This window comes from Agelaius phoeniceus, chromosome 1 (genome assembly GCF_051311805.1).
Source record: "Agelaius phoeniceus isolate bAgePho1 chromosome 1, bAgePho1.hap1, whole genome shotgun sequence".
In the NCBI taxonomy this organism is placed as follows: Eukaryota; Metazoa; Chordata; class Aves; order Passeriformes; family Icteridae; genus Agelaius; species Agelaius phoeniceus.
The window spans coordinates 32,907,217-32,923,992 of NC_135265.1; the positions used below are offsets into that span (position 1 = coordinate 32,907,217).

At 37.5% G+C, this 16,776-nt stretch overlaps 1 protein-coding gene across 3 annotated transcripts in view; it reads left to right on the forward strand.

The window, feature by feature from the left end:
• KLHL7 (kelch like family member 7) overlaps positions 1 to 16,776 on the forward strand; it is a 28,529-nt gene that overhangs the window by 5,837 nt on the left and 5,916 nt on the right. For 2 of the 3 annotated variants that reach the window (XM_054633197.2, XM_054633243.2), the window contains exons 4-10: positions 827 to 951; positions 2,700 to 2,875; positions 5,521 to 5,695; positions 6,872 to 7,014; positions 11,698 to 11,938; positions 14,941 to 15,142; positions 15,398 to 15,495. In XM_054633197.2, coding sequence (XP_054489172.1) covers positions 827 to 951; positions 2,700 to 2,875; positions 5,521 to 5,695; positions 6,872 to 7,014; positions 11,698 to 11,938; positions 14,941 to 15,142; positions 15,398 to 15,495 — 1,160 coding nt within the window. The remainder of the gene's footprint in view (positions 1 to 826; positions 952 to 2,699; positions 2,876 to 5,520; positions 5,696 to 6,871; positions 7,015 to 11,697; positions 11,939 to 14,940; positions 15,143 to 15,397; positions 15,496 to 16,776) is intronic. The other variant, XM_054633251.2, reaches the window with a different exon arrangement.

Here is a 16,776-nt window from a genome sequence, read left to right on the forward strand (position 1 = left end):
CTTCATCTCAAAACAGGCAGGGTGGATAACTCCTCTGTGAAAGTGTTTTCCCCCGTCTTAGCTTGTCCATGTATTTGGGGGGTTTTTGTGGGTCTTTTTTCTCTTCCAGCCCCTCCCCCCACCCAAGCAGAGCTCTTGCAGATGGCTAGGATTGAAAACAGTACTTAATCAGCTTTAATCCAGCCTATGGATGGCAGGCCTTTCATCTAATGGGGTTAACTCTCATTAGGGAGGCTTTCTCCTTTCTTTTGAGAGCAATCTTCTTGTATAGGCCATCAGTGGTAAGAGACAGTCTGTGTCAACAGCCCACCCCAGCCACATGTTTGCCTGCCCTGATAGCCAAGCCCTAGATACACTGTGGCTTCCATAAGTTCTCCTGAAACACTGCCAAACTGGTGGTTCTGCTTATGCACTTTGGGCAAATCAGACACACCAGTCCTGACAGAGTTTAAACAGATTTTGCTGATACCTGTTTGGAAGTTGAAAATAGTCATTAAAAAGGTTCTGGATTTGGGTTTTTTTAACCTTTTGTGAAAGTGGTTAATCACACAATTCATAGCAATAGTATAGGACTGCAGAGGACCTGTGTTAAAGTCTTATTCTTCAGATCCCAGGACTGATTATTCTTTGCCCTGCCTGGGTGAAGTAGACCAAACAAAAGCAGTTTGGAAAAATCATGAAGGATGTGTCCTTAGACTGTATGTGAAAGATTCTTGAGTAAATAGGAGGGAAATAATTTTGCCATTTATGTGAATTTGTGTAAGTTTTTTATTGCTGCAACTTAGGTCATTTCAGTGATGCTAATTTTACACCTTCTGTTTTGCAGAATCTCAGTTAACAGCAATAATGTCCAGTCTTTACTAGATGCAGCAAACCAGTATCAGATTGAGCCTGTGAAAAAAATGTGTGTGGACTTTTTAAAAGAACAAGTTGATGCTTCCAATTGTCTTGGTAAGAGAGATAGACTTAAATTTGCTGTATATTTTCTAACTTTGCTGTATTGTTGTCTGTGGATAGCCATAATATTTGGCTAAATCCAGGCATGTAGAAATAATTTTTCTCTGAATCTGAACTGTTGCCCCTTGCCACAGGGTCTGCTTACTGTGCAAGGTAAGCCCCAGCCTGGCAGGATGCTGGGGCTTCTTGTTTGTTAGAGAACTGCATGTGTTCAGTGAGGTGGAGCTTTCAGTTGTTATTGTACTTGCAAACAGAATTTTACATATTTGTAACTTCTCCAAAACTAGCATATCTTTTACAAGTATAAACAGAGGAAGTTTAGGCTACTTTTGGTTTTATTCACTTTTTATTTTGACTGAAAACAATGAATGTTATCTGGGCAGGTTTAATACCATGTTCTGTAGCTCTAATGTGGACTCAGTGTTACAGAAAATGTAAACAACAAATAGAACTAAATACTTCTACATGCTTAAGATTTGGTGCACTTTATATAATCAGAAATTTAGGAGAAACTTTTTTCTGTGTTTTTTATTGTCATTGTTAGGTACTCTCCTAGTAACATCTCAATCATATTACAGATGTTTATAGCAGCAATAGAAATGTTTTGCAAAGTATATCTGACTTACAGTGACTCAGCTGGCACTTCAGTGCAGCACAGCTGTGGCTCTGAAATAACTGCTGGAAGAAAGGCATTACCTAAGGAAAACACCACTTGGCTTTGAGGCATATTTCTGCCCTGTGGCTTCTGTTAGGTGAAAAAAATTAATTATGGTCTCTAACACTTGCATACTTTGTTGCTAATTTATTGCAAAAAGATTGAATCAATTTTTCCTTATGGCATTGTTTTTTAATTGGAACATGTTTTGTGCAGACTCATAAGCAAGTACACAGTGCCTTTTTAAAAAAAGTATTTGAAAGAAACCATGCCTTAATGCGAATCTTGAAATTTTGTCATATAGGTAGATTTTATCCTTCTGCTTTGCATTTTACTACTCTGAGCAGCTCAGACTAATTGCAACTCATATGTTAGTGAGTTGCTCCTACTCCACTTGCCATTTCCTCTGTGAGAAGAAAGACCTGTGGCATGATGAGAAGTTGCTGCTGAAAAGCTCCGTGCTTACATGGTTTTTAAGGGCAAAATTGGCAGTGGTGCTTCTCAGCTGCTATTGCTGTTTATACCTTTATGCCAACCTTCTGTCTTTCCAGCAACATCAGCTTGACTTTGTGTTAGTCTGCAGCTGACTGTGCTACATGTACAGAAAAATCCCAGTTCACCATGGCTCTTGAAGGAAACTGGGCTTGGTTGGTGACTGATGGTGCCTGAGCAGGTCAGGAGAGGTTGTAAAACATGGATCCAGTTTTTCAAGCTGTTCTGGTTAGACATGGTTAGAGTGGCTTGGCTCAGGCTTGGTTAAGGTGCTGTTGTCTGCTTTGTATTTGGGAAAGAAACAGTGAGGAAATAGTGCTGGAGAGACAGTTAATACAGCAAGTGTTACAGGTGTGACTCTCCAGTTCAGTTCAGTAGGGATAGGGATCAGCAGCTTGCCCCTGTCTTAGTTTGCCTTGAATTGCAGATGAGTTATGATAGCATGTGTTTTAATGGGGGTAAAAAAGGCATGGTAATAAATATTAAACTGGAATTTGAAGTATCACTGAAATTACAGTAATTGTATTCTATTTTCATATATTAAAGGTAATTGCAGTTCAAGTTTAAAAGGGTTTTTTTTAATTTTCCTTCATAGGCATAAGTGTGCTAGCAGAATGCCTAGACTGCCCAGAGCTGAAAGCCACTGCAGATGACTTCATTCATCAGCATTTCACTGAGGTTTACAAGACAGATGAGTTTCTCCAGCTTGATGTTAAACGTGTGACACATCTCCTGAACCAAGATACATTGACAGTGAGGGCAGAAGACCAGGTGAGATCCCTGTTTCATAGCAGCTAAAAGCATTGAGCTTAACTATCTTTTTTTAATCAAGAACTGGCTTCAGGTATTCAAGTATCTCACTTACTGATGTTCTTAGAGGATATGATGCACATAGTGCTTGCTAAATTGCGGAGTAAAAGGTGCATCCTAACTTGGTCAAAACCAAATATTAATAAATGTTCACATTTCAAGTGTAGTTTATAGATGTGTTGTTTCAGCAAAGTTGGAAGAAAGAAGTCAGAGAGGGAATAAACAGTTCCCTTTGTCAAGATAGGTGTAGGGCTGCTGATTCAATAGTACATGAGCTAAATTGTTTGGTTTGTAGTGGTTGCTTCTAGATTGGGATTTATGTGCTTTTGGTGAACCAAAGTGGACCACTTCAAAGTGGTGAGCAAACTGCACCTTAATGGATGCACATTTCTACCTGAGTATGGCCTAGCCTGTTCCAGAGAGGAGTTTTGTGATGGAGAAATTTATATGTACACAAGCCTGGGGAACTGGGGGGCTTGGAAGTAAGATGAGTTAGACACTGAAAGCTACACGCATTGGCAGTGGTGGATTGCTGGAAGACCATTATTTAGGGACTGGACATAAAGTTTAGGTGGCTGAAAGGAGCCTGGAGTTCACTCAGTTAAAATCTGTAACCTGTAGTAGAAATCACATCCACAGCCATCCCATTTGGAATGCTTGATTCAGCTTAGAGCACAGCCCTGAATTATTATTTTCCATGATTTTGTTCTCCCTACTGCAGGAAAATAGGAAGCATATAGGTATCTACACTGCAGCCCAGACAGATGGTTGTAGGCTGTTGTAGCAGTTGAGTGGTATTTGTAGCTGCTGGGCACTTGTAGCTTCTTAGTCAAAGCTGTTGAAAACAAACTGAATCTTACCTTTGTAGCTCTGCTGTTCAGGTGCTGGAATTAGGTAATTTAAGTTTGTGTGGGTATGGCACCATGAGTTGACTCATACCTTTGAAGTGCAGCAGAGGGATGTTATAGTTGAGATGGTGTGGATATTCTGCTGACTGTGAAATTTCCATTGACATTGACCTCCAACAGGGAGAAGAATTGATTGGAAGCATTAAGGTTTAGTTTTTTGTCTTCATCACTGTATGGTGATGTAACTTATGAAGATAGGAATTAGTATGTCAGGCAATAGAATATGGTAGTTGGTTTGTTACAGGTATAAATATGAATAGTGTCACAGTTCAGCATTCTTGCTGAGTGCTGGGAAAAGTTCAGATCATGGGGTAACATTCTCAGAGCTGGAAGTGTTGTTTGGCTTGCAACCAAAATGGCACTTATGATTTACATTCTTGAAGTTCCATTGGTAGGGTAGGAGGGCATGCTTTAACCTGGCAGCAGTGGTAGAAATGTTATGTATTCAGCATGGCAGCATTAAAATTCCTTTAGGAAACTGGTAGTGTGCAGTAGGAAACTACAGAAGTTTGACAGTTGCACTACAGGAATCATATTTCGCAGGACTACTGGTAGAAAGTTGACATTATACTCCAACTTTTCTTTTGGTGTGAAGCATAGTTACATTTAGCAAAAAGGGAAGGTAGCATTAAGTACTGCCTGTCTTACACAATGTTCCTGTTCAAGTCATTCTGTTGAATTTCCTTAGCTGATGGAATTGAGCCTTTAATTGTTTTCTTTGCTCTCCCACATTCCCTGGTAATTTTGCAGAGTTACAGCTGGGCTGGGCTGGTAGTCCTGAATAATTCTTCCATGCAATGTCTTTCCATGTCGTATCTCAGTCACTCAGCATTAATTGCTGTGACCAGTTTCAGCTACAGGTGTAGGCACTGCCTGTGCTATTGCTTACAGTGAGGTTGTCCTGCCACTTCAGAGTCAGTGTTACTGAGTAAGCTTGCTGTGTCTGAGAGCAGCATGGAACTATCAGAATATACATGTAATCCTGGAGTATTTTTTTTTTTCTTCCAGACCCAGTGTCCAATTATAAATAGAGCAGATTTCTTGATTATCTTCCCTGTTCTACCTTCTCTGACCCCTAAAAATACCCATTATCTTTTCCTGTGAGAAGGAGAAAAAGAGGAGATGCTCTGGTAAATTTACAGTAGTTCGCAGATAAAAACCTTGATTTAAGTGGTCCCCTAAGACACAACAATAGCAATGTATTTGGATACCCAACAGGATGATTTATTCAGAGAACCAGTTTATCACCTCAGGAGACTGTATCAAGTAGAAGTTATTTCATTTCTGTGAAAGCATTACTGATATTATGGCACAGAACTTGAAGAGGATTAGATTTAACCTGGTACAGGATTTACCCACATAAATGTGAATTGCAGATTCATGTTTTCCATTTGGAGGGAAAAAAGTTAAACAGCAGAAGTAGTAGATTTTTAAAGTTTGTAGATGAGATTCATTCAGTGCTTGTGCATTTGTTTTACTTGTCTGAGCATTGTCTTTTTTGGGCTTGGTTGATTTTTGTTGTATGGTTTTTTTTGGGTTTTTTTCGAAAGATAGCAATGGGATCCCCAGATAATGAAATGCTAGTATAGGTTAACCTCCAGCAGGTATTAGAATCAATTCATAGCACTAAAGTTCTGTTACTTGTCATGCTTTATGGTGATGTACCTTATCTCTTTCTCTGCTTGTCTCTTGTTGAAGGTTTATGATGCAGCAGTCAGATGGCTGAAGTATGACGAGCCGAATCGCCAGCCCTACATGGTTGATATTCTTGCTAAAGTCCGATTTCCTCTAATATCAAAGAACTTCTTAAGTAAAACTGTTCAGGCTGAACCACTTATTCAGGATAACCCAGAATGCCTTAAAATGGTGATCAGTAAGTTGACCTCTAGCTGAAATCTTTGATGCTCTATATATAATTTTAAAAATGCTTTGAAAAATTTTGAAAATTGTTTGCTTTAAGATGCTCTAACATTTTCACATTAAATTCATCTGTGTTCCCTCTAGGATGCTGTGTTTAGTTGAAGTTGGATTAGCAGATTATTATGTAAATAAAACTCATCTTATATAACAGTGTGACTTTCATTTGTTTTCTCCTAGCAAATGGCATGAACTCCATGAGAAGTAATGGAATGGGGATTTTGTCAGTGACTCCTTAGGGTAACTGAAAGTTAGTCTGCCTTTTGACAGGCTTGTAACTTCAATATTTTTCATGTTTGTGTGTGCATTAATAAAAGAAATATGTGAACATTTTGAATATTTTAAAGCTTTCCTAAGCAAATTAGAATTTTAGGTGTATGTTTTACTGGTTTTATCTATTAAATACTGACTGTTGATCCTACAATGATTGATCCTACATTTGCATTCTCAGGGTGCAGATGAAATAGGAAACAAGCTTCCCTTTTGTTTTTAGGTACCATTTGTAAAATTTTATCATGTAAGAAAGAAAAGCAATTTCAGTAGCAGTTAACCAATTGGCTTCAATTTAGTATAGATCTAAAAATCAGTACACAATTGTTTTCCTTCACTCAATGAACAGGATTTGAATTAACCTGTATGTTGGTAAGTATCTGCTGATATTTGACATCAGAGTCATACTTCTCGTGTGACGCCAAGTTGGGTACATTGTATAGGAAAGGATTTTTGTCTTCTGGTTTTAGTGGCTTGTAATGTCACCGGTATTTTTGCACTCTAAGAATGCTTTCTTTTGGGCTTGCTTCCTTTTGACTGTTTCAATGCAATAATCTTAATTGCTTGTTAATATTGGATAAATGAACTGATCAATCCATTGGTACATAACATGAGTCTGTATCTGTCCTGTTTTCACATGGAGCAGCCAATTTGGAATAGGGTGTAAATCTGGATATATGCTCCCACCCTCTCATGCTGCCATGCATTCTTCCATTTTGAATCAAAGCTGCATAGGTGTAATGTAGACACTTGATTTTCCCCATTTCCTTCCCTTCCATCTCTCCCCCATGCCTGCCTCTGAAAGCTCCCAATCCATGTGTGAGCTGCACTGGCTCTGCAGCTGTTGCTGTCTTCCTTGCAGGTGGGATGCGGTACCACCTCCTTTCCCCAGAAGACAGAGAAGAGTTGGTGGAAGGCACGCGGCCGAGAAGAAAAAAGCACGATTATCGCATTGCTTTGTTTGGAGGCTCTCAGCCCCAGTCCTGCAGATATTTTAACCCCAAGGTAATCGTTACCTCAGAATGCATTAAGATTCACTGCTTGTAATCTTACCTGTTTTCTTTGCTGGTGATATTAACTAAGACATAATGATCTACGAAATGGTCTTAGGAAGGAAGTATTCCCTCCCTCCTGGGTATACAATTGGAAGAATATGGTTAATTAAGTATTTTTAAGTCTATGTACCTAGATGTAATACTTTGTTTTGAATAGATTGATTGTGTTTGTTTCTTAGCAATATTAGATATGGAGAGCTGATCAATCTGTCTGAGTTGAGCATTGACTGGTATGTGTATTTCTCAGCTGCAAATAAACAGAAGGTCACTAAAGCATCACGTAATTGGTTAGGAATATATGAAAGTCTGTATGCATGTGCATGCATTTAGGTGTTTAGAGATTACTCAAAGCAGGTTTTTTAGCACATAATGATTTTACTGGCTTGTATGTTAGTGTAGAACCCAGTTTTTATTGGGGTTTTTTAGTGCCATTTATTATATATATGCAACCACTTCTAAATCCCAATGGTTCACAGTTTTGTTTGCTCTTAAGGGTATGTAAGGAGAAGAATGGAGAGCCAAGTATTGCATAAGTGGCAGACAGTGAGTTTTTACAACAAAAAAGCTTAGAGATGATAAATTTAGAGCAAGCAAGTTCTGCCTGAAATTTGTTCCCATGTTTCTTGAATAAAATCAAGTCACAGGAACGGTGTACATTTCAGCTATGCAGATTAAAGGATCTAAAAACATCAACTGCATGCAGAAGGATTACCCATACCCTGTTTTACCAGGCAACCACATACAGTAATACAGAACAAATTTGCCACATAAACATCAGGGCTCTCTTAAGTTATGAGATCCCATGCATGTAGTAATATTTTGTTGAAGAAATTCTGGTTCTAACTCAGCATATTAAATGCTTGTTAAAATTTCAAGCAGTTTTGTGTGCTGTGTGAACTTCATAGTCAATGTGAGCCCTGTCAAATCTAACTTTGAATGAATGAGCCTTTGGGATGTGTTTTGAACTTTTCTTTCACATTCCTTTTGTAAGATAAAATTCAAGCCACCTTCTCTGAGTACCACTTAAGTCTGGGGGTAAAATCCCCAAACCCACCAGCTTTGCTGACTTAGCTTGAGAGACACTTAATATGTATTCATTGGGAATTCAAAATTCTTAGCTAATGACTGCCTTTTTCTTTTATACACATACTCAAGATAAGCAGCACTTCAGCTGGGGGTAAGGAGGTGAGGGGTACAGAGCAGATAATTCTCTCCTTTCCAAAATCTAAGTTTGGCAAGCCTTTGATCAGGGCATTTGTAACTTTTCAAGCAGTTGCATGGTTTTGGCAAAGAAATCTGTTTTGTAGGTAAAGAGTAGTGTATTTGAAAGTCTACATAAAACATAGGATAAAAGATCTTTACCTTTCATAGACTGCTTGTCCAGGTATAACACCAAAAAATAACTGAATTTGGAAGAAATTTTGAAGAATTGCCTCTTAATCAAAACTTAACGGCCTTGCATGTGGGCTAAGGAGTGGGGGAAGAATGGGGCAGGGAAGGAAAATTTAAAAAGTGGGTAATTTGAGATCTTTATTCTAACAAGCATGTGTTCCTTTAATGTTTTCCTAGTGCTTATATGCTTCCTTGGGTACTCTTAGCTAGCCTGTCGTGTCTTGTTGAATAGCTTTTACTTCATTTCCAACTCTTAAGCTATTTAAAGGTTCTTTTCTGGATGTTTTGCTCTAATATTTGATTTTAATCTTTAAACTCTGACAATAGCTTATTAAATGCAACAAACCAAGGATCCAGAACCGCTGCTGAATTACCATTTAACTCACTTTAATTGGTCTCATCAAAGGATGATGGGAGGGTCACAGAACAGAGAATTAAGCTTATGTGTGTACTTTTGCAAGGTTAGGTCCTTAGGAAAAATCGGAATTTTGCTTGTCTGTTGAACTGGTTGAATAGTGACCCAGTCCCTCACTTCTGATATTAATCAAAATCAGAAATTTAATTGTTATATGTCACATAAACAATTCAAAACTGCGGTTATATCTTTCCTGAAAATATTTTCTTGGTTGTAGTATGGGTTTCCATAGCTGTTATATGATAAAACAAGTGCAAAAGTTTTAATTTTCATTGATTCCTTTGCACACAAAATTAGTCTCTAATGCTGATAGTGATTTCCTTGTTATTGGAAGGGTTCTTTAAATAAGACTGGATGATTGGATACTGTGTTTTATTTGTTGAGAATGTTAGCAGTATTATTTTAAGACTATATTTGCTCTTTGTTGCACTGTGACTGGTATTTCTATTGATACAAGTTCATCATCAAGAAAACAAAATGATGCAATGGGATAGATGCAGACGAGCATAACACTCATGGAGCAGTCTGGCACTAATTTGAGTAGACATACATGATTTCAGAGTACTACTAGAAATCCTAGATGTTCTATTAACAGTTGTGGGAAGCATTTTCTTGTTGAATTTTTCACAGAATTTAAAAAAACAAAATCCCCATATTGGGAATAAAATACTTATTGTTTTATTTTATGAATTCTCAGTACAGAATTTATATATGATTGAGATTTTGTGTCAGCAGTATGCTTATTCTTTTGAAATTACTATCTCTAGTGGCCAGAAATGGTTGGAAGTTTTAAATTCTCAGCAGTGCAAAATTCAACAATGGCAAATAAAAAAGTAACAGATGCCTGGCAGTGCTATTTCTTGATGATCAAGGGAACCAGCATACCTTTTATGAGGAGATAGAGGTGTAGTCAGTAAGCTGTTAGTGGGGAGGTTGTCCACAGTGGACCTGTCTGCTGGTTCTTATGACAAACTTGGAAGAGGAATCAATTGAAAATGAGGAAAAGTCTTAAACAAAAAAAGGTACTTTGTCACAGGGCCCATAATTGTGTGTGCCATTCTTGTCACAGGGTCTTGAGGCTCTCAGGAGTTCAGGAAGTTTTAATAAGTGATTCAATAAATTGATGAAAGAGAAAAGGTATAGCTTTTGGCTCTGGTGTCCTGCATTGCAACTTGATGAAAACAGAGATCAGCAGGGAAAGAGTCACCATGTACTTACCTTGGTCCATCTTTCCCTACTCAGTCCCTAAGAATGGAGACTTGCACTGCCCAGGGCTGTGTGGATCTTGACTGTGGTGTAAAGCAACACTTCTGCGTAGTTCTTAAATGTGTTCAATTCAAAAAGTGAAATAATTCTATGTGGTACGGACTAACTTCGAAGAGCATTGCAAGAGGATGACCTAAATTGCCTCCTGCTGAAAGAGGAGGATACTGCTGAGTATACTCAAGTTATGGCTTTTCATTTGATAAAGGTATGGATGAAATGGATACATGAACAGAAGCCATAAAAGTGGGTCAGGTCACTTCCCTTTAAAACAGGAAAGGAAAACAACGGGATATTTTGTAAAATTGCCAGAAGTTTGAGCTAGAAAGTATGTTGATCTTGCACAATGCACTGAGACATTTTCTTAAGATTTATGCAGCTATTTATTTTGCCATGCTGTAGTATGGCTTTCCTTTCTAGGATGCCCCAGGACCTGTTTCTCACCATAAAGGGCCACATGCAGCTGACAGCTCTTCTTGATATGGGGGATGCTACAAGAAAAGATTGTAAGATGTTCTGGACTATAACATGCTCTGCCTCTCTTTCTTTGAACCCCCATGTAGGAGTCGCTGTTCTTCCTCATTGACCAAGGTGTTTGAAGTATGTCCTTGCTAAGAAAATGTAACGATGTAACGTCTTGTGTGAACCATTACAGTGAAGGTCATTCAGCAGGTTGAGGTAGACCTTCTTGAGGTGGCACAGATAACAGTTAAGGTCCCATACTTTCCTGTTCAGTATAGGATTCAAGCTATGCTCTTGGAATATGTGAGATGCTATTACTCAAGAAGTGTTTCTTGTGCTGTATGCTATCCTGGTCTGCCATCAGTTGTTGAGTTTGGTGTTTTTAAGGCTTTGGGCATTACGCCTCATATTTGATACTTGCTGATTTTGCCAATCTATGCAAAATCAGTTTCTAGGCATCATGACTGCCAGTATTTGTGATGGAGCATTACCCTATTTCTCATGCTATCAACTGTGGATAGCTATAGAACGTTTGTGTTTTGTAAATTCTGTAAATAAGCTTCTAGTTGTCATGGTAATAAAGTATGTATCAGAGCTTTTTTACTGAGTTGCTTGTCAATTTGGATATTATCTTCTCCTTTTTCCATTGTCTTTGTTTGGTACATTCTGTATTTTATTATTTTTTAGAAATAATCTGTTACTATATGTAAGATGTCTTTTTCCATTGCTATAAAAGAAAATGCAATCCTACTTTATTGGTTACATGCATTGTTTCTAACATGATAGCAGCTGGAGGTCAATTGTGTTGGAAAAAACACCAAAACTGTTTTTCAGGGAAGCTGTACTGGGTGCACACAGGGAATGTGGAAATAGAATTTCTTAATGTCATGGTTCATTGCATCTAACTATGTCTGTTGTCTAAGAGAATTTTTCAAGAGTACGCCTGAGGAGTATTCTTCAATAAACAGTGTTCATGTTTGTTTTGAAAAGGAACTTAAAACTGACCATATCTAAATCTCTATGAAAAGCTCTGTTTGAAAACACTCACTGTACAGGTAAGTGTTATAATCTATTAGACATTACTTGTTCTTTGTAATGCAGGATTACAGCTGGACAGACATCCGATGTCCCTTTGAAAAGCGCAGGGATGCAGCTTGTGTCTTCTGGGACAACGTAGTTTATATTTTGGGTGGTTCCCAGCTCTTCCCTATAAAGCGAATGGACTGCTACAATGTGGTGAAGGATAGCTGGTATTCCAAGCTAGGACCTCCAACACCTCGAGATAGCCTTGCAGCCTGTGCTGCTGAGGGCAAAATTTATACATCTGGTGGTTCAGAAGTGGGTAAGACACTAAAAATCTTTAAAACAAACAAAAAAGCACAAAGAAAGATTAGCTGGAAAATTTTCTGGTTTTTTGCATGATTTTGTTGACAAGAAACTGCACGTTGCCATGTTAGCCTAATGAGTTTATTTTCCCATATTTAGGATTTTATCCTCCTTTGCCCAGTCCAACAACCTATTTCTGTTGTGTTTTGAAAATGGTTTCACTGAAATGAATACTATTTACATTAGTAAAAAGTATATTGCAGCTCTTAAAGAGTTAAAGGGATGAGATTGGATGGAGCTGTGAGCAACCTGATCTAGTGGAAGGTGTCCCTGTCCATGGCAGAGGGATTGGAAATAGATGATTTTTAAGGTTCCTTCCAACCCACACCATTCTATGATGATGTGATTCAATGAAATGTATTTTGGGAGTCCCACTCTTATCTTTCTTCTAGAAATCCACAGAATTCAGTGTAGTTTAAAATTTTCTGGAATGTGTGACCGGAGTAGCTGCATTTTGACAATGGCCTTTCTTTTATACAGCATATGTTGGGCCTAAGGCCATCTTTTAAAAGAGATGGGGGGGAAGTGGAAAAGAAATCTCTTACAATTACTGCTTTTGATGGTGAAATTGTACTTAGTCCTGGTAAAGGAATTTATCCAATTTTTTTGTCAAATGACAGAAGTTATCTTCTGTTATTTTTTTTAATCTGTTGGCTTGCTTCCACAAATGGAGAAATGATACCTTTAGATCATTTCAGCATAGTAAAGAAAAAAAAAAAGACCATTGGGATTTTTTTCTCTCTCCAAAAAGCCTAGAAGGTGACTTATGCTGTGGTGTTGCAGGAACATTTTATTTTGTCTGAACATGGCACATCATCAACAACCCAAAGGTTGAAATGCAGGCATGGTATAGCCATAAAAATAGTTACAGTAATAAAGCTGTGTTCTGGGGAATAAAAACAAATGAGAAAAATCCTAGAAGGAAGATCTTTTTCAGGTCTGCCTTGCTGCAGAGGGAAGTGAACATGGGAAAAAATTGTCATGATCAGTGCTTAACACTAATAAGTCACTTAATGGAGGTTGTAACATTTAGGCCATGTTTTCTGACCTCTAAAATATATTAAGAGGTCTAATGTAGCAGCAGAATAAGCAGTTCCCAGCTGCCACCTCGTGTGGTGAATGTGCAATAGCACCTTTCCTATTACTTGAAATAGGCTTAACTAAGGCCACATTGGGCAGCTTGGAACACTTCATCATCTCATAAATCTTCACAGTTTGCCACGTTTCAATTTATGGGGAATAACAGGAAAATTTTTTGATTGTACAGTATATTTTCTAATGCATGGTAAATAGTTAGTACAACTATAGTTGAAGTTTTAATGTAGCAGTTTTCTTTAGACTACACCCTCACATTACTGCACAGTTTCACTTTGCTTTCCATAAATATTTATCAAGACAGACTAGTAAAAACTAAACATAAATAATGGAGTTTAGTTTGCCTGTACTTTTTCTTCAGAATTTAGTGAATACTGAAATTGGAAAGGTCTGTCTCTCCTGGATCTAGTATTTTTGAATTTGAGGCAGGCAATTATGTTGAAATCATTAATCTGATAAAATGCTACAGTGTGTTTAGCTCTAAAGATATCTAAAATTTTCATGGTTTTTTCCATCAATTGAAGAGGTTGGATTATTGTACCAGTCCATTACAGACAACATGGCTCTTTTCCCCTTCTTGAATTGATGGGAGTCCTGTTCTATTTGCAACAACTAGCAGAGTTTGGATGCTGAAATACCAGATTCTTCCACTCTTGTTTCAGTGCAGGAGAAATACTTAACATTATACTGGAAATTAATGCTTCTACCTGTTTTTAAAAAAAAAAGGTCTGATGGATTTTCCATGGATGGGAATTTCTACAACTTCAAAGCAATAAGAATGTCTATATACATCAAAGAAAACATTTATTTATGTTAAATAAAGAAAAAATGTCCCACTCTATTCAGTTTGTGGTGATACTGAGAGTGACAGGGTGGGAGTGAACAAATGCACACTTTATAGGAGTGTGTTTATAGGAATCATGTTGGGTCTGGAAATATAGCATCCTGTTGAAGGTTCAAATCCTCAGCTGGTAGTAAGTCCTGCATATGTGACATGGCTAATTTTTATAAGTAGAAAGCCAAGGTAAAACAGGCACAAGAAAGGCACTTTTAACTGTTCTAGGTAAATATATTATTTGAAACAAAGGGAAGAAGGATGTGGTTCTGTTCTGAGAAAGTTGTATTCAGCCTTCCCTGCCTTGGTTATGATTCGGTCACTTACCTGAACACAAGTTTTGAGCCTCTTCATTAGAAAAATTGCTTTTGATTTCAGTAATAGTTTCCTTGGCTTTTGAGGGAAGAGTACACAAACCCTGCACCTCCAGGCAATAAGTATCTACCAGTCCTCAGGAGGAAAGTAAATTGGGCAGAGGTAGCTGTTTTGTGGTTGCTGATAATTCCAGGAGTATGTTATGACATAAGCCATCAAATTCCAAAGGCAGCAAGTATTCTGGGTATTGGACAAGTCACATTGCTTAGAGGAAAAAGACTCATGAACCTATAGTGAGTTTACAAAGCTGGTTTCATCTTCACATCTGAAAGTTCAATATATTTCCAAGTAGAAAGAGTAGCATGAGCTGATGACAATGGGATGGGTAATTTATATACATCTCTATTTAGTATTTATTCCCCTCCAAGAAAAAAAAAAAACTTACCTTTTTTCATGCTGTTTTTAAGCACAAATAGCAATTTTATGAACTTACTTGCATATTTTGGAACAAAAGAATCAAAATAATTGCAAGTATGTGCTTTCTGAATAATCCCAAGTTTAAAGCTGGTTAGTTCTACTTTTGGAGGTGGGAAAGCAGCTTTCCCTTTTCCACTAGCAAACAAAGCATCAATTTGATAATTGCTGTTAGACTCTTCTCTTGAAAGACAGCCATAAAGATTAATGCCACTTTGGTGGGTTTCTATTTTTTTAAGGCAATTCTGCACTGTATTTATTTGAATGCTATGACACGAGAACAGAGAGCTGGCACACAAAGCCCAGCATGCTGACTCAGCGCTGCAGCCATGGAATGGTGGAGGCCAATGGGCTCATTTATGTGTGCGGAGGCAGCCTGGGGAACAATGTTTCCGGAAGAGTCCTGAATTCCTGTGAAGTTTATGACCCAGCTACAGAAACGTAAGTGTTGTTTTGAGTCAGGTTGGCTTTAGTCACTTGTGTAAATGACTGAAGTATAGATGACTACAGGAAAAACTCTGGTAAGGAATTTTCCCTGAGTCAGCATTAAGAAATCAGTTCTTTGTAGTTCTACTTGAAAGATGTTTTTTCTTAAGCAGCTTTCTTCCATATTTTGTTTTCCTACTGATAGATTATACTTAGTTTTTATGAACCAGATGGTGATTTCTCCTTTTCTGTTTGATTTATTTTCCCCAGGTGGACTGAACTGTGTCCAATGATTGAAGCCAGAAAGAATCATGGGCTGGTGTTTGTAAAGGACAAAATATTTGCTGTGGGTGGACAAAATAGTTTAGGTACTTTCATTCTATTAATTCTCTATCTGGTCACACAAGGTTTCGTGGGGTTGTTTTTCTGGTTTGGAATGAATTTATTCCACTCTGTTCAGCTGCAAAGCTTTGAGCAGCACCATCAAACATGTCTTCTTGTTGTCACATCAGTGTTGCCTTCTTCTTTTCACCTCTCCACTTCATTGTTACCTTATTTTTTAAATTCTTGTACTCGTGATAGTCAAGTTCAGATATGCACCCCTACTGTAGCCCAGTTCTGAAGCAGTTAATATGGCTAAACCAGGCATCTGAGAAAATATTTTGTTTGTTTGTTTTTTATTTTGGGGGTTTTTTTTAGTTATTCATGATTTTAGCATTCTTTTGAGAGACAGGTAAAGGTGTAGCCACTATTTTAGAACTTTAGTCTAAAGACTTAAATCTATTCTGGTATTGTAAAATGGTGAAAATATGAGACCTCTTTTGACTGCTCTAGCTTTGAAATACGATTTGCTGTCATGGCCTGGTCAATTATGATCTGCCTGTCTTCTTGTCTTTTAAAACTAGAAGAATAAAACTTTACAAGAAGAATTGAATTTTAATTGCACAGGTTTTCTGAAATGCTTTTCAAAATGGAAAAATTCTTATTTATGAGGTTTTTGAACTCACTATTTACAGTAAGCGGAATTCTTGATTTCAGATGAATGCTGTTTTAGAATACAGCTTGATTTTTAATTGGCTACTGAAACTATTCTATCATGATTGATTCCCAAACATTTTATCAATCCATAATCTGCCATCTTGCAAAATATAAGTGTATTCACTGAATGCTCCTCTTAGAAGTGTTAAAAATTGTTTTTACTGTAGTAAAATGAGGAAGAGTTATGTCTGAGTTTAAAAATTCATATATGTTAATATGATAGATTTCTTAATCTGTCAGATCTAATAATTCAGTACTGGAAGTAAAAACTGAGATAAATAGGGACAGCAACAATGTTTGTAGCTATTGTTAAGTGTAACTACTAGCATATTTCCTGAATAAGCAAATCTTAGTCACAAAATATACTCTAACTTTTTGTTCCTTTGGCCCTTTTCAAAGGAACTTAGGCTTTTACACTTCAATGATTTTAGTATCATCATGACAAGAGACCTCCTCTATCAGTAAATTGCCAGTTTTAGTAAAAGTACCCATGAGCCCTCTAGAATGAATGCCACTGCTGTAGGGAAGTTTCAGGTAATTCCTGAGTTTTAGTCACTAGCCCCAAATTCATCAGAAATTTAGCACTGAAGGTTTTTCTCTTCATGAAGTAA